Below are 23,416 nucleotides of genomic sequence, written 5' to 3' on the forward strand. Positions count from 1 at the left end.
AAGAATCTGCCTGAAATGCAGGAGACCCGGGTTTGATCCCTGGGTCGAGAAGATCCCCTGGAGAAGGACATGGCAACACACTCCAGTATCCTTGCCTGGAGAATCCCATGGACGGAGGAGCCTGGTAGGCTGCAGTCCATGGGGTTGCGAAGAGTCGGACACGACTGAGCGACTTCACTTCAAGAAGAAAAATAATTCAACGTTTAGGAATAGAACACGTTCATCTCAGCAATCAAAATTAGGATTTTACTTGAATACAGTAGAGCATAATTGTAGCTTGAATTTCTTAACACGGGAAAGTTTATTTCAGCAATTTTTCTACATTTAGGATAAATAAATTAAAATTCATGGACAAAAATATTATCAATCTAATCTCATGGAAGTCACTCGGCCAAGGACGAGATTCAACAGGAAAGTGAAGAAACGCACTGCTAGTGTGAGGACGCCCTTCATGGAGCAGTGAGGCGGCGGCAGCATCTGAAGCTGCTACTGTCACCAGCGCTTGACCTCCGACAGTGCCTCGCTAAACCCAAGACTCCGGAAGGCATCACTAATGAGAGCTCTTACTTGAGACGGATAACATGCAGTTACTCAGCAAATATTCCAGAAAGTTCTGCAGTAGAAGATATTACTTTGTGCAGAGAATTAAGTTTGCTTATAATACTAATAGGCAAAGCAGTAAATCAAAAATAAAATTGTAAAAAAAAACTGTATCTTAAGGGAATCTTTTAACTACTTTTAATTCAAAGTAAATTTGACTTATTAAGTGACAGACTTTTTCAGATGTTAGTCAGTTCAGTTCAGTCCCTAAGTCGTGTCTGACTCTCTGCGACCCCATGGACTGCAGCACGCCAGGCCTCATGTCCATGGAGTCGGTGATGCGATCCAGCCACCGTATCCTGTCGGCCCCTTCTCTTCCCGCCTTTCAGATGTTAACAACGATGATAAAAACAGTAGCAAACAGCTAGCACTAATGAGCCTTCAGAACAAGGCCTAGCACACAGGAACATGCTCTCCTTAACTGTGTGCAGCGTTACAGCCAGCTGATGAAATCCTACAACCACGCAGAGCCAGGAACCACACTGAACCAGCCAGGTCCTGAGGCCTCTCAGAGGCAGAGCCGGTGGCCCGCCCTTCTCCAGCGGGTGAGGGCCTTAGGGTGCGCATGCTGGAAGCAGAGGCCTGCCCCAGCTCCAGCTCTCCAAGGCTCTCAGAACGCCCCTTGATCAGACAGCTCCACGCCGCTCCACCTCAGCAAAGAGCCCTCTGACAGCCCCCAACCAGCTGCAGGGGGAGGACTGAGGTGCATGGGCTTTCTTTAAGGGGGTGAAACGAAGGCTACTTCTCTAAATGGCTCGAATAACACACAAGCTACTCTCTCAGGAGTTTCTACTTTCTGTAGGAGGCAGTGGGAATGTGTGTGTGCTTAGTTGCCCAGTCATGTCGGACTCTCTGAGACTCCAGGGACTGTAGCCTGCCCAGCTCCTCTGTCCATGGGGATTCTCCAGGCAAGGATACTGGAGTGGGTTGCCAGGCCCTCCTCCAGGGGACCATCCCAACCCTGGGATCGAACCCAGGTCTCCCGCATTGCAGGTAGATTCTCTACTGTCTGAGTCACCAGGGAAGCTCAAGAATATGGAAGTGAGTAGCCTATCCCTCCTCCAGGGGATCTTCCCGACCCAGGAATCGAGCCGGGGTCTCCTGCACTGCAGGCAGATTCTTTACCAGTTGAGCCACCAGGGAAGCCCAAGCTATATCACAGGTCTTCATTTTGCAATATTGATGATATTTTGGAAAACAGTTGCTTTCTCCTATGTCCCAGTTATTGAACCAACTTGGTTATTTTCTAGAGTTTTCTACCTCCAAACTTCCTTTCCCAGTGATTATGCAAGTGAATGCTTTACAAATGATTTGTATATAACAGTCAACTAAATGTCAGTTGGACATAACCCCGGGGATTATCCACAACCCTCTCTTCCTCAAGACATACTGCAAATAGAACTAACGTTTAAAAACATAGAGCTGGCTGGTGACAGAGGTGGGACCAGAAAGAGCCTCCAACTCTCAGCCCGTGCTCCCTTCACAACTCTGCTCTTTCCAGCCATCGGACAGTAAGCCCTGCCCAAAGCCCCTCAAGATAGGAGCAGAGTTAGTAAATGTTACCAGGATCCACAGCTGCAAATGCAACTCAGTACTATAAAGTTTTAACCCTCACGAGTACAACTACATATTTCAGTCTTTCCTACACTGAGAAAAGCATTTCTAAAAAAAGAAATAAAACCACAACCAAAGTAGAATCAACACGTCATTTTATAACTTTTCAAAACAAAATAAGCTTGAGAAATCTCGCAACTATTCCCACGGTATAACAGAAAATAGCAAATCAATGAAAAGGATAAACATTCCTATCCAACAATTCTAAGATTTCTGATACTAAAGCAGTAAACAGAAACAGACAAAGAAACTGTAGGCAACCTGGTGGATCCCAAGGGCCCGCCACCAGTTAGGGTCCGGACCCCGAGGGCCCGCCACCAATTAAGCTGACTTCACTCTGAGATAGCTTTGCCTGAAACAAAATACCATCTGTTTTACCTAAAACATTAAGATGTTCTATTTTCTTGTCAATTCAGAAATCACATCTGTAGCCATTTTCTGAAAAGACAGCAAAAGACATTATATTCATGGGTGACTGCATAAGGAATGATGTTCAATCAAAATGTAATTTTCATCTACTAGAAGAAAATTTCATTTCTCCAGTGACTATAACGCCGTAACTTTGCAGGAATGCACAGTACATAAACAGGCTGATTTTCACAAATAAAAAGATCTTAAAAGTTAATGCAGTAAAATAAGGTTGTTTTGTTGCTAAAGACAAAAATGGCAAATGTTTGTATTCACTTTGTGTCTCCTGTTGACAAATGAAGAGCAAACAACTTTTTATTAGTGCTACATCTCTTCATGCTAGTGAGCCATCCTGTAAGAGGTAGAAACATGAAAACAACAATATAAAAGCACTCTCTTTTCAAAACACTTTTACACAATATCGGTTCCAGGACAGAAACTCTACAATCCCAAGAACCGATCGAAGAAGATACAAAACATTAGAGAAAACATCACTCACAGTGAAGGAGACGCCAAGTCACAAGGGATAAAGAACACGTTTCCAAGAAAAACACACATGCCACCCAAACACCTACAGTACTTTGAGTGTATGTTAAACACACACAAAATATCAGAATCTAAAACCAAGTACGTTTTAGTTCAAAAAGTACCCCATTTCACATTTAATTTTCTTGCCTAAAAAATAAAATAAAGCTACTCTCCCAATAAGGGTGAAATAAGTCCAAAGGCTCTACTTAAAATGGTTCTTTTACCACAAAGTTGTGAAGTGTTCTGAAGTCCGAGATGGGCTTGAAGCCCTCCCTGACTTTTTCAGGATCAGGACACCTTCACTAAAATCCTTTTCCTCATTCCTCTTGTAATGCACGGTTTATTAACCCGCATTTAGAAGGAGAAAGAACCTGACTCAGAGGAAAGGCAGGCTGGAACCTGCTGGGTGCAATGAGCTCCGTGTGGGCAGCTTCAGAAGACCCGACGGGCACTGCGGGAGGTCAGCAGGCCAAGCGCACGGAGCCAGCAGCGAGCAGCCGAGGAGCCGCACTCGCACACTCGCCGGCTCCCAGACCCAGCACCACCCACCCAGAGAAGTCGCGCACGGGCCAGGTATTCAGTTCACTTCAGCTCTGTCACCGTGCAGAAGGCCAGCTAACGGCGGGAGGAAACGGGGTGCCACGAGCAGTGACAGAACAGTCACTCAACACCTGCGTTATCTGGCAGACACACCAAACTGACGCGAGCTCTTCTTTGACACAATTTCATCTCCTTACCAAATTCTCCTTAGATTCCACAAACTTATTTCCAAATAGCGTAACTGGAAATTATATCCTTTTAGATACAGGTGCCAGTGCCCAAGCTAACTCTGCTTTGGTATTGTAAGGTATCAAAATAATATCATACTTCTACACAGACAGAGGCACACGTTACTTCTCTCCATCTTGAGCACTTGCTTGACTGTGGTCCTTGGAGTAATTATAAGATGTTGTATGCAATGTGCAAAATCACTTTAATTTCATTAGACAAATCACACAACTAAAACATAAGTGTAAACTTAATTCTCTGTATGATAATCTGACAACAATAAACTAGTAACACACAGCTAGTTAATAGTTTGATTTAAAGTATAAACAATAAAAAGGCAATTAAAACATAGCAACTTAGCAAATGTTCTCTAAACACACAACTACTTGGCCATTGCTCTTAAACAAATAAACCTTAAAATAATTATTTAAAATAGTCTGCTCAATCACTTTTCAAAATAAAATCTAAGCCTAATAAATCTAAAATAGTCTTGTACCTAGGAACAAAAATGAAAACAGACTAATCATAAGGACCTAGGAAGAGTCTGAGCATTTCAAGTTTACGTGAAATTGATAAAAGGAATGAGTTAAGATCCTGTGCTCTGAAAGCACTAAGGAGAATCATTTAGGAAACAATATGTGAGACTGACAGCAGCCTCCTGACAAACACTGTCTTCAAACTTTTAAATGACGGTAAAAATGTACATATAATAAATAATGCTATTATTTAAATCATTCTATCACAAACTTTAAGCTGGTTAATGTAAGAATTATAAAAATTATTACTTCAGGAGTAAGAATGGAATAAGAAGTGTTGTTTTTTTCGGAAAGTCAGAACCTAACTATGTCTGTGATCAGGAGACGGGGTACAGAGATGTGCAGAGAGAGCACTGCTCAAACTGCAAAGACTTCCTGAGAGGCAGACATTCCAAGAGGTCTTTGAAAGGGATAAAATCAGACAGAGAAGAGCTGCGGCATTCAAACATCTTGGTAATAATCTGATGCCAGCTGGAAGAATCATGGTGGCTTCTATACGTTTTGGGGGAAACTCACCAATTATGTTAAACAGTTTCATCCCTCTTCAAACCACTAATCTACAGTTTTACAAGATTTTTCAAACTTCTTTTGGTGGCAAAACTTAAAGTGAACTGACATGAAGCTATATATACTTATTCCTTTTAATCTGAATATTCAGAATATTAAAAGTATTTGATGAGTTTTGCCCCAGACTCTGAAGTATTATATAATACGCCATATGCGTATTCCTATCAGGTTCCTAAAATTTTAGAAATTCTAAATCCACAAATAAATATCTAGCCCTGAAGATTTCAGGCAAAGGATTAAGGACTTGTATTTAGAGGCTATACCGTAATGTGAGTTACACACTACTTGTCGATTCTGTCCAGATTCTGAGCAAGAAAGAACCAACAAGTAAAAGAGGGGTAAGAGGCACCCGTCCCGCACAGCGCCGCACAAGCGAAATCTGGCACTGAACGGCTGGCTGGCTGAGCCACGGAACAAGTATGCTTTAACGGGGTCTTAAATAGGTCACTAAGAAACTGAATGTTTAAGGACACCCTATTTTCTTCATATGTGAAATCCCCAAATCCCAACACACAACTGCTTTTGTGAGACACCCCCTCCTCTCTTTCCTAAGGCATAATTGTGTAACATTCAATTACATTCCGGTTTTGGAATAAACAGAAAACTGTTTCTTTAACAGTTGTGATTGATATGACTTCTCCTCTCTTAATGTCTACTTCTCGCTGTGTCTGGTCTGAGATGCAGCTCCTGGCCTCCTAAGCACACGAGCTCCGAGCTGAGGTGCAGGGACTCAGCTGCCCCACAAACGTGGGTCTTGGTCACCACCAGGGGCTGACCCGTGTCCCCTGCCTCGGAAGGCAGACTCTTAACCACTGAACCACCAGGGAAGTCCCTGATAGGATTTTTCTATCTGACTGCTAGGATAGTCTTGGGGACATATTTTTAAGATGCTTTTAATACCCAGGACTGATGTATTCAGCACAGATTTGTATCTATAATACACAAAACATAAATCCACTCTGAGCTGAAGGGAGCAGGAAAGGGTAAGCCAATGATCAGAAAATAGGGTAGCTGCCCTGTGGCCTAGTTAATAAACTTAATGAGCAGACACTACCAGTTGGTTACTCCATAGCCATTCTCATTTTCTACCTTGCCAAAAGAAACCAATTTTACTTGGGATGACAACAATCCTAGCTTAAAAAAAAAGATCAAAACATTTGATTTCCCATGCTTGGGGTACGCCATGTGACATAGTTCTGGCCAACAAAAAATGTAATTGGAATTCTTTAACTAGAGCTTCCTAGAAAGTTATTCTGTGTGTGTGTGCACGCACGCACGCACACGCTCAGTGGTTCAGTCATGTTCAACTCTTTTTGACCCCATGGGCTGTAGCCCACCAGGCTCCTCTGTCTATGGAATTCTCTAGGCAAGAATACTGGAGTGGGTTGCCATTTCCTACTCCAGGGGATCTTCCCGATCCAGGGATCAAACCTCCATCTCTTGGTCTCCTTCAGTGACAGGTGGATTCTTTACCACTGTGCCACCTGGGAAGCCCAAAAATTTATTATATCACCGATTTAATAAAAATCAGCAGGTTCAACTGGCATAACTTTAATCCTGTGCTCCTCCCCATTCCTGACTGGAACACAGATGCAATGTCTGGAAAAGCAGGAACAATCTTAAGACTGTAAGAACAATAGCTATAGGCTTAGGATGGCAGAGAGCTGAAAGGTAAAAAACAATGCCTGACTCTTAAATGACCCCATGAGATACATCACAAGTCCTGAACTACCCACCTGGAAACTCCTACATAAGAAAAATTACCTGCCTCTGATTTTTGTTGTAGGCACTTGAATGCAACCCAAAGTGATTCATTAAACACGGAAGAAATACCACTGGGTAACACAGGGAAGCCAACAAGTACCAAAAACTTAAAGTAACATTGAATGCAAGAGATAATTCTCCTAAAGTAGAAAATTCCCCATAAAGATTCATCCCTATAGACATGCTTTTCCTTAAAGGGTTGTTTATTTTTTAAACAAGTCCTTAACTGCCTATCAAATATTCCACATAACTTCTTTCTCATAATTGTCACCTCCTCCATTTCAATTTTCAGTTTTCAATTCAGCAAACACGTCCTACAAGCCAAGCACTTTTCCTTATTTGACTCAACTAATCACAACTTCTTCTAGTCAAACAAGTCATCTTCCTTTCCTCCATGGGACTCGGAAGAGAGATTTCCATAAAAACATAAAACAAAAACCTCAGAATTTACCAATCCCATTCTGCTTCTACTAAAAAAATAAAAGCAAGTTTGGCATCTTTGTAAAAGTTCACATAGAACTTTATGGACACAGAAATAAAAGTAGAAAAGTGAAAGCATTAGTCACTTTCATGTCCAACTCTTTGGACTGTAGTCTACGAAACTCTCCAGGCAAGAATCCTGGAGCGGGGTGCCATTCCCTACTCCTGGGGAATATTCCCAACCCAGGGATCGAACCCAGATCTCCTGTATTCCAGGCAGATTCTTTACTGTCTGAGCCATCAGGGAAGTCCCAACATAGAATATCTGATAAATTCATTGATAGTTATTGTTGACGCACACTGAAATCTTTAAAATTCTCTTCATATCTATACATGATTATTTCTGCAGGGCAGATTTCTTCCAGCACACTGTCCAATCCAAACGCTCCTGGCACACACTGCTAAGTGCGTTTCCTGAGAGACTGCCCAGTGCCATGTTTAGAACAATGAACAGGACTCAGCCTCTGCCTTCATGAGGTTTACAGCAAGTCTCTTCACATTACACATGTGGTCAGAGAAGCAACGGTGAGTAAGGACGTACTCCTGTGAGACCGCACAGAGCGACACCCAGCCCTGACCCAAGGATACCAGGAAAGGTCCCAGAGGATGCAGTACCAAAGCTGAGTTCCGAAAGATAATCGGGAAGAAATCAAGCAAAGAGAGTGTGTGTGTTTGGGGGCAAGGTGGAAAGGGCTTTTCGGTTTTTTCCAGGTGGCAAAGACCTGTAAATAAGACAGAACATAGCAAGTCAAAAAACGGATAGCTTTTGAAAGGTTAGAGCTCATGGTGTAGGCTAGAGTATCATATGGAAGATAATACAAGAGAAACCAAAATGCAGACAGAAAAGCCAAGTTAAAGACTCGGGATTTTTCTTTAGGGCAATGGGAAAAAGCAGGGTTTTGAGCAGGAGTCACAACGTCACTGCTGACACCTGCTGAGTGCCTACTAAGCGCTAGATCCCATATAATTAAGTTCATATACATAATCTTACTTAATTTCTCAAACAAATGTATGCGGCAGGGACACACCCAACGGAGAAAGAGCTGGCACTGAATAAATATGGACAAAACTGAGATACATTTAATAAACGACACGAGAAGACATCGTGTTTGTCTGGATCCAAGTTGAAAGTGAAAGAGAAGAGACAAAAATAATCAGAGTAAGCCCATAATTTCTTGTCCAAACAAACAGACTTTTGAGAGTGAAAGGGGACACTAATGAAAAACTAGAACACATGATCACTTTCAAATTGAGGCCCAGGTTTCTGGCCTGGGGAACTGGATGACGATGCGAAAATTTTATCAAAGAGCTTGGGACCACAAATCAAGTTCAGGCAGGGAGGAATTCCATTAAACACACTGAGGCAGAGGTGTGAGCAGCTGTCCCAGCGGAGCTGCAGCATGGCCTGTGGGCGTGTGGGTCTAGACCTTCAGGGACTTCTCGGCAGAGCTGTGTATTCTTTTAGAGGCAGTGGGGCAGTGACAATAAGTGATGGCAATGGGGAGGAAATACCACTCTCACCACAAACTTCTAAGTCTTCCCAAGGCAACATGACTATTTTCTAAGATCTCTACATGCTCTGCTTCTCCCAACTCTTTCAGATGTTAACATAATCGGAAACTATAGCTCAATACTACTATTAGCAAACTGCCTTTACATTATAAAAATTCTGCCAAAGCTAGATGGAAAATTCTAATTCAGTTTAGTGATCAAATTTACAATAAGGATTTGGATCTTCACTATGTCTAATTACTTCCAATGCCTTCTTAATTTTGATGCACTTATCAGCCAGGTGAGTTAAGTTTAGCAGGAACATTTTTAAAATTTCCTTTTTAAGAGAAGAAAAGAATCTCTGCAGTATGCTTTATAAACGTTTCCATATTTGAAAATGCCTCTTTGTTGCTTTCACATATGAAAGATAACTTTGAGTACAAAATGATTTCAAAACTCCACAGACGTGTTACAGAGCAGAAACCTAAGTCAGTCTAGCTTTTGTGCCATATTGCACAATATCTGTCTTTCTGCATGGGTAAACGTCCTTTTCCTTTTAGTTCAGATAAGTCACCAAGATGCACCAGGGATGCCTCTCCTTTCACTCCTATTACTGAGAACTTAGCCCTTTTCATCTACAAAGCAAGGCCTCCTCAGCTCGGAACGCTTTTCCCTGTGTCTTTGCTTACTGCATCTGCTGACATTTTTCCTGCAGGAAACCCATGATGCTTTTGCTGAGCTCTTGCCCTTCATGCCTATCAGTGTCCTCCTTTGCCCTGCGTGCTTGAAGAGCGTCTCACTCTTGTCAGGTCAACGATACGCTCTTGCCACGTGTCAGCTTCCCTCTTACACGTCACTAATGAAGACTCCGTCCCTGTCACCCAACAGTCTTTCCTTATCTCACCCCCTCTTTCTATGGCACCCACTGTTTCTTTTTCCTTAGGGATTACGACTCAAACCGAGAATTACAAAGAGTTAAAAAATTTTTTTTCTGGTCTCTGTAATAAACTATTTTAAGATAAGCTGTTCTTCCCAGTCTTCAAGTTACCCCAATTTTCAGAATTCTGCAGCTTTTTCACAAGCTCTCCTATGATAATTCCCCGCTGACTCCTCCTCATAGAAACAGACATCCACCTAGATCCTGTGGATGACAAAGATGCCTCGTGGTCTTCACTGCAGTACTGGCTAAAGTTCCTCTCTTGTCTAGAGTTAGTTATTTCACAAATATTTGTGGATCACCTACAATTTACCAGTTATTTGCCAGGGGATTCAAAAATAAAAGTTCCCTGCACTCATGAAGCTAACATTTTAGCAAGAGAGATGGAAACACAGAAATAAAGGAAATAATCAGCTTGTTATTAAGGCCTGAAGAATGCAAAGAGGACGGACTAACAGACAAGAGAAGGAGTGAAAGACAAGCTCACAGGCACAGACGCGGTCTGACCGACGTTCCCGAAAGGCTACTGCGCGGGGGCCACTGCCTGCAGCACTGGGGCTTCTGTAGCAGCTCCGCTGCCCTGAAGACACACAGGGCTTCTTCCCTCAACAAACACATCAGGTGCTCTCCTGGCCCACACCACCAACAGTGATCCCCCCGGGAGGACACTGTGCCACACCGACGCTCCATCACCAGTTCCCCTATGGGTCCCTGCCCGCTTGACTGCTGGCAGACCCAGTCCCCACACTGGTTGTAAAATACAGGCACACTGGAAACTGTCGGTGTGATTCAGGCTGGCAACAGCTGTTGACTGAAAGGGTTACACCCGACTTGAAAGTAAAAATTAAAGCAGAACATCTTTTTTTAAAAAAATTGTTTACTTTTAATTGAAGGATAATTGCTTGACAGAGTTTTGCTGTTTTCCGTCAACATGAATCAGCCACAGGTGTAGCTTTAAGGACCTCTTCCATCATTCACCATAAAATATACAAACATGTATCATGTCCCAGTTTACTGACGCAAAAGCAAAGCTTCTGCTTTGATTATGGGACCACTAATTGGCATTCTGTGTCATATTTTCTGCATAACCATACATATGATAACTTATTTGTGGTTTCTAGCCTAGTTTTTCTAAAGAAGACCAGGAATTTAAATACTCAAAAATATTAGGCCATCTGAGCACAGACAGCTTCGACATCTGTACAATTTCTTCCCAAAGCTTCTGTTGGCATATTGTCGGTATTTATCGGTGACTTACCGTTAGTGAAAATTTCCAAAGCACTCAACTTTATGATTAAAAAAACTTTACACTTAGTTCATCAGTTTAATAAAAATCGAACTATGAGAGAACAGTGACAAGAACAGCTGATTTGGGAGTAAGTAACTGCTTTATGGTAATCACACGGTTCAGTTGAGCTCCTGGCGGGAGAGGAGCCCCAGCATGCCAGCCAGGGGTCTGTCGGCAGCAAGGGCAGGTGCCACGGGCACAGAGCACCCATGGGTCCAGCCGGTCAGTTAAGCAGGGATTTGCAAATTGAGATCGGAGGCAAGGAGGACGAAAGGGAAGAACAGCTGCCTGCTGAGCGACAGAAAGCAGCCCCCTCTTGTCCGTTTCTCCTGCACCAGAATTTCAAAGCCTTGCGCTCGCTGTGTGCTCAGTCGCTCAGGCGTGTCCGACTCTGTGCGACCCCGTGGACTGTGGCCCGCCAGGCTCCTCTGCCCACAGGATTCTCCAGGCAAGAACACTGCAGTGGGTTGCCATTCCCTTTTCCAGGGAATCTTCCCAAACCAGGGATCAAACCTGGGTCTCCCGCACTGGGGGCGGATTCTTTACTGTCTGAGCCACAGGGAAGCCCCTTCAAAGCCTTGTGGGTAGACATAAAGGACTCAATCTCCACGCCTGCTTTCAGAAACCTGTGTGCCGTTTTTATTTCTGTTCATCACTGGTTAGCAAGCAGGTGCATTTCTTAGTCCGGTTTGACCAGCACTGCGCTTTGCAGTGGCCTAAGATGCCGCAACGGGGTGCCTGTCAAAGCATGGTTTTGGTGGTCCTCTGACTGTTCATTATCTGAGCTTTAACATAAAATGTACCATGTGGAAGGTGGTACATTTCTTCCAATCCCCTAAGAAACTTTGGTTGTTTAAATAATGTACTATATTCCACTCAGGCTTCTGGTTAAAACATCCTCTCTAAAATACTGCAGATAACAAACAGGCTGAAAGTGTTTCTGGATAATCAGAGAACTGGTCAATCTACAGCTTAAAAACAGTCAACGTCAACAAAACACAATTCAGATGGAACGTAGATAAAAATACACAAACACCTCTCAAAAGTAATTAATATTTAAGCAGAATAGTATATAAGAGGAGAGTCTAGGAATTCCTCCTTCAAGTCAAGTAATGAATATTAATTTACAAATAGACTATGCAGTTAACACGCAGACAGACTAGCTCAGCTGATTGGTCTCCAGTACTGCAGAGGAGAGTGAAAAGGTTGGCCTGAAGCTCAACATTCAGAAAACGAAGATCATGGCATCTGGTCCCATCACTTCATGGGAAATAGATGGGGAAACAGTGGAAACAGTGTCAGACTTCATTTTTGGGGGCTCCAAAATCACTGCGGATGCTGATTGCAGCCATGAAATTAAAAGACGCTTACTCCTTGGAAGGAAAGCTATGACCAACCTAGACAGCATATTAAAAAGGAGAGGCATTACTTTGCCAACAAAGGTCTGTCTAGTCAAGGCTATGGTTTTTCCCGTGGTCATGTATGGATGTGAGAGTTGGACTGTGAAGAAGGCTGATCGCCGAAGAATTGATGCTTTTGAACTGTGGTGTTGGAGAAGACTCTTGAGGGTCCCTTGGACTGCAAGGATATCCAACCAGTCCATCCTAAAGCAGATCAATCCTGGGTGTTCATTGGAAGGACTGATGCTAAAGCTGAAACTCCAATACTTTGGCCACGTCATATGAAGAGTTGACTCACTGGAAAAGACTGATGCTGGGAGGGATTGGGGACAGGAAGAGAAGGGAACGACGGACAATGAGATGGCTGGATGGCATCACCGACTCAATGGACATGAGTTTGAGTGAACTCCGGGAGTTGGTGATGGACAGGGAGGCCTGGCGTGCTGTGATTCATGGAATCGCAAAGAGTCGGACACGACTGAGCGACTGAACTGAACTGAACTGTCAGTTAGGGCTCCCCTGGTGGCTCAGTGGTAAAGAATCCACCTGCCAATGCAGAAGACATGGGTTTGATCCCTGGGTCAGGAAGATACCCTCGAGAAGGAAATGGCAACCCACTCCAGTATTCTTGCTGGGAAATCATATGGACAGAGAAGTCTGGGAGGAACCTTCAGTCTATGGAGATGCGAATGAATCAGACACAATCAAACAACTGTCATTAACAATTCCTCCATTAAAGAAAAGTTAAAAACTAGTTTTCTAAGCAAAGGACCTTTGGGTTGCCCTCACAATAATAGAACCTTTGGAGGGTTCAGTGTCAGAGCCTAGTGAATCGTATATTCTATTATCACCTTGAATTCCCTTGTGATAATTATAAAACGCAGCCATTCCTAAGGGGAAAAAAGAAACAACAACAAAAAAACCCTTCTTGATTGTGTTTATTTTTCTGCTAACTAATGTGAAGACATTTCTATACTAGCTTTCTAGTATGTGACAAGACTTGAGCTCAAACACTGTAAACCATGAGCAATAAGCACAGTCCTCACACTAATTATCACTGTTAACACTGCTCCATCTCCCCCAAAGAAAAAGCCAACATTCCAAACAAAGAAGGCTTTGAACTTGGTTTCTTCACTTAAAACTTATGTTTAAATAACTGGTAGAGATGTTAGGTACTTCCTTAGATATCTTCTGATGTTATGACATAATGACCAATCAGAAAATGCTCCAAAGTCTTGAGTTCCATCTCACTAGTGGAAAATTACTATCAGAATAACCGTGTCTGATAACAATATGGAAAATACAATGGCAGAAACCATGACATTATATCACAACATTATAAATCAAATTTCCTCCAATTAAAAAATACAAAATGTACAATTAGGCAAATAGTCTATGTCAACAAAAACAGCAAAAGTCTTATGACAAAGTAAACTCATTCAGGTATATGGGTGTATCTTTTGAATCCATTCATTCTTTAGAGATCACAACAATGCAATCCCAACAAAGTTAACTCTGTAAGAATGCAGTGATGCTGAGATGCGATGCCAAATTTGCCAAGTCTGATTATACTCTGAAATCTCAAATGAACAGTCGTCTAAATGCTGAACAAATTTAAAGTATATTGAATTACTGCTTATTTTTATTTACATTAGTATTTAGTGGATTGGAAGTCTTCTGTCACTCAACCTCCATATGTCAGATGAAAGAATCTATTTAGAAGAATACATACCCGGATACCACATCTTCACATAGAATGTGAACCATATTCTATGCATATGTGGTATCTGAAGTTTAATCTTCTCTTCAAGCAATAATACAGTGTGTTGTAACACATCTTTATTAAATTCTTACCATGCCATCACACCACAGGCACAGCGGTGGACATAAATAAACCCTCAAGGAGTTTACAGTCTTGTGGGATACACTTCAGACAATTACACTGGCAGAAACAAGCCAGCATCAACCCCCAGTCACACGACTGAGCTCCGCCGGACCTGACTGGATGACACGCTGGGGCCAACACCAAGCCGGGACGAGACCCTGGGCATCCTGGGAGGGGGGAGTGCTTCCTTTATTCTGCACGGGGGAAACGTGAACCGTGAGGGCCAGTGTGCGCTGTGGCAGGCCCTCGCCACAGCTGCTGCCATCCTTCCCTCTGCGCCCCCTACACGCGCCCCGCGTCAGGCAGTGGAGAGTAACCCCCACCCCATGCACCCCAGGCAGCCTCCCAGACTTCCCGACTAGTCGAACGTACTGAAAAGGACCCTCTAGGACTTTCACGTCTAGGTATGAAGGCTTGCTATTTCTATCCAAGTTTCTTTTCCAGAGTGGCTTTGGGCAGACTCGTCAGAGAGCTGAATTATAGTTAATAATTTAGGTACAGAGAAAGGCCTAGGGAAAGGATTGGTTAAAACCAAAAAAAAAAAATAGAGTAGAGAGGATATATGTCAGACATGAGTAAAGCTAACATCCAAAAGACACTCCAGTTGATGGCAATAAGAATTAAGAAAAAACAGAAGTCAATGTGGGTTCTGGTGCTTCAGAACCCAGACAGCTGAAGAGAAAATGATGGTCCTCCAACAAATGAACGGCAACACTTCGAGTGCGTGGGGCCCTGAGCGCCTGTTCTGGTTTCTGCCCTGTTTAATCGGCTATAGTTCTGAAGTGGCCTGGGCCCAGGAAACACTGGCTTCCTTTCTGTCTTCACGTGGTTAATGCTATCTTGTCTAATTAATTCTTTTTTTTTTTCTGGCCAGAAAAGATGTAGGACTCCTTACTAATAAATTCCTTTCTAATAATTAGACGCATATAAAGGTAAATTTGTGATAGTGATTTCAAACTAAAAACTTATCTACTTGAAAAAATTAAACTTTGAGATTTACAGAAGCCATCTCGAAATAATTTTGATGACATTTGTTCCTTTGGTGCTCAGTCTCTCAGTCCTGTCTGACTCCTGGTGAGACCATGAACTCTAGCCCGCCAGGCTCCTCTGTTCATGGGTCTCCCAGGCAAGGATACTGTAATGGGAGGCCACTTCCTTCTTCAGGGGCATCTCCCTGACCTAGGGGTCAAATCTGTGTCGACCGGTAGATTCTTTACCACTGAGCCGTCAGGGAAGCCCTTTTATTACATACTTGGTGGCATTTCGAAGTATCCACCATTAAAGAAAAAGTTCCTTTATTCTCTGTCAGGCCACATGACTTGCAGACCTGAGCTGAAGCAACATTTAATCCTATCCTGCCTGAGCAGATGGAGTATACCGAAAGGAGAGTAAGACCCCCTTGTCTGCCTCACACTCTCGCCTTGCATCCTCAGCCCCTAACCCTGTTAAATCTTTGTATTAAATGTTCCTACAACTGGTTTCCCTAGGCAACTGTGAGCGTAAAGAGAAACAGTAGCATCTCTGTGTATTTAAGAATAAAGGCTAGATAATTTATGACCTGTTCAGGGTACCCTAACTTTTAATTTGCAATTTCATATGCTTTCTATACAAAGGCCGAGAATGTATTTACTATGGAGCTCACACAACCTTGTGAACGAAACGAGGCACGCAGGCAAGCTCTATGTCACTGTCAGCAAACCATGGGCCACTTCCACACACTCACAAGTGAGACCGTGTCAGGTTACAGCTATACCTGATGCTGCCAGAAGCATGATCAAATTCATTTCACACGCATTATTTATCATGGACCGCTTCCACACACTCACAAGTGAAATCGTGTCAGGTTACAGCTATACCTGATGCTGCCAGAAGCATCATCAAATTCATTTCACACGCATTATTTATCATGGACCACTTCCACACACTCACAAGTGAAATCGTGTCAGGTTACAGCTATACCTGATGCTGCCAGAAGCATTATCAAATTCATTTCACACGCATTATTTATCATGGACCACTTCCACACACTCACAAGTGAAATCGTGTCAGGTTACAGCTATACCTGATGCTACCAAAAGCATGATCAAATTCATTTCACACGCATTATTTAAACTGCATGGGATTAGACCAATGTTTCTCAAACTCTGGTCATTATAACCTCCTTAAAGATTCTGTTTATGTATTTTTTCCCTAATCATTCCTCCACACAATTTTGATACTACATGTAAAATGCTCATCTGCTAGGCACTATTATGTATCTATGCTTTGCATTTCCAAAAGAATAAGTTTTTTTTTTTTTAATCCCCCACCCCAACATCACCACCGGCCCAATCACCAATTCTTATCCTCCTGGGGAAGACATCTCCCTATTGAGAAATACATGCTTTATTTAGACTAATAATATGTTGTTCAAATTAGAATTATTCCTATAATCAAAATAAAACTAAGCCTTAGAGCATCTCAGAAGACTCATGAGGAAGAAAAGAGTCAGTCATGGCTGCTTTTTTGAAACTGCCAACTTAAAGACTGAGAAGCACAGATAATTACTCTAACTTCTAGTACCTGCAAAACAAAACTATGAAACTCTTCCATTTTAAAGGACATCAACAGTCCTCAATTCTTGACTGATTTTATTGAAAGAGCAACGACTCATATAATTTGTGGCTAACAAGTAAAAAGTGGATTTAAAACCAAAAATATAAGTGGTTTTATTCATGAGGTTCTAGAATTCAAAAAGGACAGTAAAGATAAAAATAAGAATCTGACAATTCTAAGTATTTCCAACACACTTAACTATGGAAACAGTAGCAGTGACATTTGATAGAAAAGAACTCTGAAGATACAATATTAAAATGAAGAACACTATTTAAACAGAAACTACTGAAAATGAAATATCAAGAAGCAACTGTTTTCCTAATAGGCTCAAAAAGTCTATGCTTATTTTTAATTAAAACTGTTCATTATTAAAGCTCAAAAATATATTTATCCTCAATTAATAGACTTCTGTCTCCTTTCTCCCTCCAGCATCAGGAAAGCTGGGTCTCACGCGCAGCTAGCCAAGGAAAGCGCTGCACACAGGGACGCCACAGAGCACAGCTCTCCCCGACCCCGCCACAGCCCACCCGCCTGGACGCGCACCCAGGAAGACCAGGGCGGGCTGGAGCGCGGTGTCCTGAGAGCACACAGAGGCCATCCTCAGAGTCAGCAAAAGAGGAGATCTGCCACCTCCAGAATAGGAAAAGATAAGAGGATTACGCCTAAAGCCAAACAGATTTACTGACACCACAGTTTGTCAGGGACACAATATATTAAGAATTGCCATACAATCCCAAATTCATCAAAACACTACTTAAGACAAAGAAAATGTTTTATAATTTTATAATTGATTTTTCTTTCAGTATCATTATCCTTTCATCCTAACTATAGCTTGGCTATATGAAAGTTTTTAAGACTATAGCAAGACTAAACTTAAGACTTAAATTTTCTTTTCAAATTGATCCCCTTTTTTTTTGTCAGCCAAAAGAGATGTTAAGTTTCTTTAGTATTACTTTAGTGATACCTGCTTATTTAACTTATATGCACAGAACATCATGAGAAATGCTGGGCTAGAAGAAGCACAAGCTGGAATCAAGACTGCCAGGAGAAATATCAATAACCTCAGATGACACCACCCTTATGGCAGAAATTGAAGAGGAACTAAAGAGCCTCTTGATGAAAGTGAAAGAGGAGAGTGAAAAAGTTGGCTTAACGTTCAACATTCAGAAAACTAAGATCATGGCATCCGATCCCATCACCTCATGGCAAACAGATGGGGTAATAATAGAAAGTGTCAGACTTTATTTTGTGGGGCTCCAAAATCACTGCAGATGCTGACTGCAGCCATGAAATTAAAAGACGCTTGCTTCTTGGAAGTACAGTTATAACCAACCAAGATAGCACATTAAAAAGCAGAGACATTACTTTGCCAACAAAGGTCTGTCTAGTCAAGGCTATGGCTTTTCCAGTAGTCATGTATGGATGTGAGAGTTGGACTCTAAAGAAAGCTGAGCACTGAAGAATTGATGCTTTTGAACTGTGGTGTTGGAGAAGACTCTTGAGAGTCCCTTGGACTGCAAGGAGATCCAACCAGTCCATCCTAAAGGAGATCAGCCCTGGGTGTTCACTGGAAGGACTGATGTTGAAGCTGAAACTCCAATACTTTGGCCACTTGATGTGAAGAGCTGACTCATTTGAAAAGACCTTGATGCTTGGAAAGACTGAAGGCAGGAGGAGATGGTTGGATGGCATCACCGACTCAATGGATATGGGTTTGAGTAAACTCCGGGAGTTGGTGATGGACAGGGAGGCCTGGCTTGCTGCAGCTCAAGGGGTCACAAAGAGTCGGACATGACTGAGTGACTGAACTGAACTGATATCGTCTATCTGGGTACTGACTGATTGATACTTGGGGTCAATTAAAAATAGATAACTTGGTAAACAACTGTCAATAAAAACATAAAATGTTTTTTGTAAATCAAAGGCAGCCCATTATGGGCTTAAATGTCCCATGCTTAGGTTGACTGAGCACCTTTCCCATTGTGAAAATGAGGCAGTTTTACAAGCACAATGATAGTTATCTAGTAAACAATTTACAGCAGGAACACTTATCTTCTAATAGTAATTACATTTCTTCTTCCATTTAAAGATACACGATCATAGATTAATGAAACTAAGGTAAGTAAACAGAAATTAAGAAAGAATATACTCTAAAACATAATCAGTATTATTTAAATATAAGGTAATTTTGATAATGAAGCTACATATTTGCCTCCCACACTGAGACTGTTAGAAACTAGTCTTACACAGTTATCTGGCTGTCAGTGCACCAACCAGTACTGTGCTAGCTGTTAGCACTGACCATGACGCTGCCAAGGCTTCCGTGGTGGTTCCAGGGTCAACATTCACCTGCAACGCAGGAGACATCGGTTCCATCCTGGGTGGGGAAGATCCCTGGAGGAGGGCATGGCAACCCACTCCAGGATTCTTTCCTGGGGAATCTCACGGACACAGAAGCCTGGTGGGCTACAGTTTATGGGGTTGCAAAGAGTTGGTCATGACTGAAGCAACTTAGCACACAAACACGCATGACACAGCCATGGGAGAAAAAAATCCATTCTTCAAAACAGGTGCTTTACATTAATAGCTGATTAAATAAATTCTGTCTTAAAATATATGCTGGACCCAGAGCAAAACCATGAAAATCCAAAAAGTCAAATCACAGAAGTGGTCAAAGTTTATGAGAAATAACGCTATTTACCTTGGCTCTGCACTCAGACTTATTACATTTTTTTGTGGCAGAGAACCTTGCGTTCTTTGTTTCAAATCCTAGAAAAATGAACAGAAGTTTTTATTTTACTTTTAAAACAAGTTCCAAAATTAGCTGTGTAATAATACCTTGAAGAAAACATGAAAAGGGCACAGTAGAAAAGAAAGAACAAACCTCTTTCCAGCTACACAAAGTCCATCCAAGTTCAAAGTAAACAAATCTTGTGGCTATGAATATGTATTGTGTATTTAGATTTTAAGCACAGCATATGTTACAGGGACTAGAGTCCATAATGGGTAGTTCGAATTAGTAACCAAATAAACCACAGTTCTAGAGACAATTCTGCAGAAAGTTTTACTATGTTACTTTGTGTCACATGCTTCGTATCTTTAGAAACATAAGCTTGATACATAAAAAACAATTTCTTAACGTCTGAGTTGCTAAGCAGAAGTGTAAAGAGGACTGCAATAAAAAACTTCTGAACCGTTCATCCTTGCTGTGGATACCAAGCTCTTGCTCTCAGGGCACGGTCTGTCTCACTAACTCATCTGACCCTGGCAAGCAAAGGCATACATCGTTCTGTTTCCCAGGAGCGACCGAGGGCTCACAGGTGGAAAGCACCTTTCTCAGCCCCTGCAGTCATGCTGAGGGGAGGCTAACAGCTCACCCATCTCTCAACTCCTCAGTCACTGCTCTGCTGTTAGGTCTCAGCACTGCCCAGAGCACTGCTTGGACTCATTCTGAAACCAGAGGAACATTTAGGATCTGCAGCAACAACAGGTTCCGGATTTACGAGAGTTCACGTATCAATGAGCTGCTCATTAAAAGCTAAGGGAAAAAACGAGTATAATGTCTAGTTACCTTACAATATCATCTTAAGTGTTCTAAAAGTCTGATTGTTTCGCAAACCTTGAAATAAGTTCATTATTTTATTTTTCATGCTTAGATTTCATGGGAAAATACACACCATAAATCAAATAGAGACACACAGGAAAGAAGAACACAGGTAATTTATATAAAGCGATAAAAATTATCTCAAATAATATACAAAGAAATAATTATATTTCAAAGTCTCTTTTTAATTAAGCTTCTCACTCCCTTTCCCAATTCAAGAAGAAAAGAATCACTCATTTTTATTATGAAAACAGAAGATATTAACTAACCATTTCTAGGAAGGTATCCGAAGAGTAAGAGTCGTATGAGCGTTTGTCCTTCAAAATAAGCAGCAGTGCAGAATGTCCAATTATCTTCTTTAAATTCATCAGTGAATGAAAGAGTCTGTGAATCAAAAATTTTACTCATCTGAGAAGTGATTCAAACATTGGTATACAATATTTTCATAGAGATCAGACTTGTTGACAGGGGAGAGGGGAGGGGTGGATTGGGAGTCGCGGATTAGTAGACGCAAACTATCACACATAGAATAGAGAAACAACAAGGTCCTACTGTACAGCACAGGGAAGTATATACAGTAGCCTGTGACACGCCATAATGGAAAGGAAAATTAAAACATACATTATAACTGAATCACTGCTATGCAGTGGAAATTAACACACTGCACATCAACTAATCTGTATACAATATTTTCAGTTGTTTTATTTATGGCCAAACCATCATCATCTTCATCCTGTATTCAAACTAAAACCTATCATAAACCTATGATGAATCTCTACTCTGAATGAAGTACTTAGGGAAAAAAGTTAATCAGAAGGTATCGCTGGTAAGGATTCATTCAAATAGCAAACTTTCTGGACACAGTGGAAACACATAAACTTATCCACACTACTTATATTCTCCATGAATATCATACTAAATAATAACAGTAGCCAGCACGATGACCCCAACAGCTCTAAGGCATTCTACCAATAGCAAGGAGTTGACGTTTCACTTTAGAAAAACCTTTAACCAGCATTGAAACAGCAACAAAAGAAGACAAGGATTAACTCTCATTCGCAAGAAAATTCACTCAGCGTACACACGTCAAAGGATTCAAATTCTGAAAGAATTCAAACAGGTATTTTGTTGAATTTAGTTTTATGTTCTTGTTCAAAAGAATTAGAAAAAAGTTTCTCACAGATTCAGACGACAAAACTGTCTTTGTCCTTGTTCTATTTCTCTGTCACTGAAATTCTTAACTGTGTTCAAACTGTGCGTTTCTGTCTGAGGAACAAAAGCGATGCTTATGAATGGACTGATCCAAGTTCAAATCTAAAATATAATCTTGGAGCATTACCAGCTATTGGCGAAGCACTATACATAGGAAAACAAACTTGCCTTTTTTTTTTTTCAAAGTCCCATCTTACTTCTTTAAAGATTTAGCAAGCAGGTATCCCTAAGTAAACTAATATTAGAGAAACTGGTAGAGAAACTCCTACAGTCATGCTTTCAATCAACCCTCAGATGGTTATAGAGCGATTATATTATTTTCCCCAACACAGAAAGCAATTTTGGATCTATGTGTTAAAATATTTTTGTTGATATTCAACAACAAAATGATTGTAAAAGAATTAGATAACTTCAAAAATGTAAGTGATCATAATCAGTAAGTTATTAAGTGCATTTACATAGTAAATCTATAACCACAGAATTAAAATCTTATGGATTGGAGTTCAATCATCCAGCTAAATTTCTCATTCTATTCAAATATTTTACTAAATAATAGTATTTTCACAAGACTAAAGGACCATATATATGAATGAACACAATTCAGTTATGAAAACAACTCCTTTAATCTAAGTTTATTTTTGTTATCCACATGGCTATCTTTATGAGGTTATCTGAACCTACAGAATAAAAGTCATGTTCTGCACCTGCTAAAATCTTACTTCTATTAGTGTTTTAAAGAGTCCTAATTAAACTGAATAAATGCCATGAATCAATGTTTGTGCCCTGAAGGCACATATGTAGTCTTCTTACGAGATGACCATTAAAGATGGTGCATTTCCCAAATACTTTCTCAAGATGTATAAAGCTATTTTGCTAAAAACAAAATAAAGCTAAACCCAGTAAATAAATTTGGGGAAAATTGGGAAAAACAAAATTTTACACATTTCAACATTTCATCAATGTGGGATTAAAATTTCCTCAAGTTTCCTAATACACCCTCATCACACTATGAAACAAGCTCAGCACCACCACTGAGGAGTCCGTTTTCAGTCTGTCCCCACTGCTGCTGTTTACAGAGGCGTCACCACGCCTGTCAGTCAGCAGTCTAGACCACACATCAGGAGCCTCATCCTCACCCTCTGCACTCTCTCTCCCACCTGCCGTTATTACAAGTGAGCCTCTGGCAGAGCTCCTCATCCCTCTGTAGCTGACCTCACTACCACCCCTTCTTCACACAGTTCCAGGATTCACTTTTAAGCTAAACATCCAGCAAAACACTGCCTGGTCTAACTCGTTTTTGAGGCCATGATTTTTATCTCATAATTAGAATTAACCTCCAAATATGCCATGATGTACACATGGTCTCCAATTTATAATTACATAAACACTCAATCTACTGCTGACAGCATGACTGTGAAGAATCACCCTGAGAAGGCAGAAGAGAGGGCTAACGGGGCCCGGAGCTCTGACGGCACTGTGGCGCTGTCACACCTAAGCACAGCCTGGAAACACGGAGGCAGGATTCGTTCAGCTCCCAGTTACTATCACTAGCAGCCAAAGCCAAACTCAGCTCCTGACGCACACATTTGTTCACAGGGATGTCTCTGCCAACACCTGAATGAACAGGAGTCAATAATCCAAGAACAGGAAATCACCCTATACTAGCTGCTCCTTTAGTTATAATTCTCTAACCTGTGTTCTGAAATTTCCTATTTAAAAATGTGTGTGCTAATGACTTG

At 41.4% G+C, this 23,416-nt stretch overlaps 1 protein-coding gene across 2 annotated transcripts in view; it reads right to left on the minus strand.

The window, feature by feature from the left end:
• MAN2A1 (mannosidase alpha class 2A member 1) overlaps window positions 1–23,416 on the minus strand; it is a 205,422-nt gene that overhangs the window by 67,072 nt on the left and 114,934 nt on the right. For both annotated transcript variants that reach the window (XM_055430247.2, XM_088838425.1), the window contains exons 11-12: window positions 20,735–20,849; window positions 19,563–19,630 (exon numbers count right to left, since the gene is read on the minus strand). In XM_055430247.2, the coding sequence (XP_055286222.2) occupies window positions 19,563–19,630; window positions 20,735–20,849 (183 nt within the window). The remainder of the gene's footprint in view (window positions 1–19,562; window positions 19,631–20,734; window positions 20,850–23,416) is intronic.

Source organism: Moschus berezovskii, chromosome 8 (assembly GCF_049115385.1).
Source record: "Moschus berezovskii isolate FMDL1 chromosome 8, NW_MosBer_1.0, whole genome shotgun sequence".
In the NCBI taxonomy this organism is placed as follows: Eukaryota; Metazoa; Chordata; class Mammalia; order Artiodactyla; family Moschidae; genus Moschus; species Moschus berezovskii.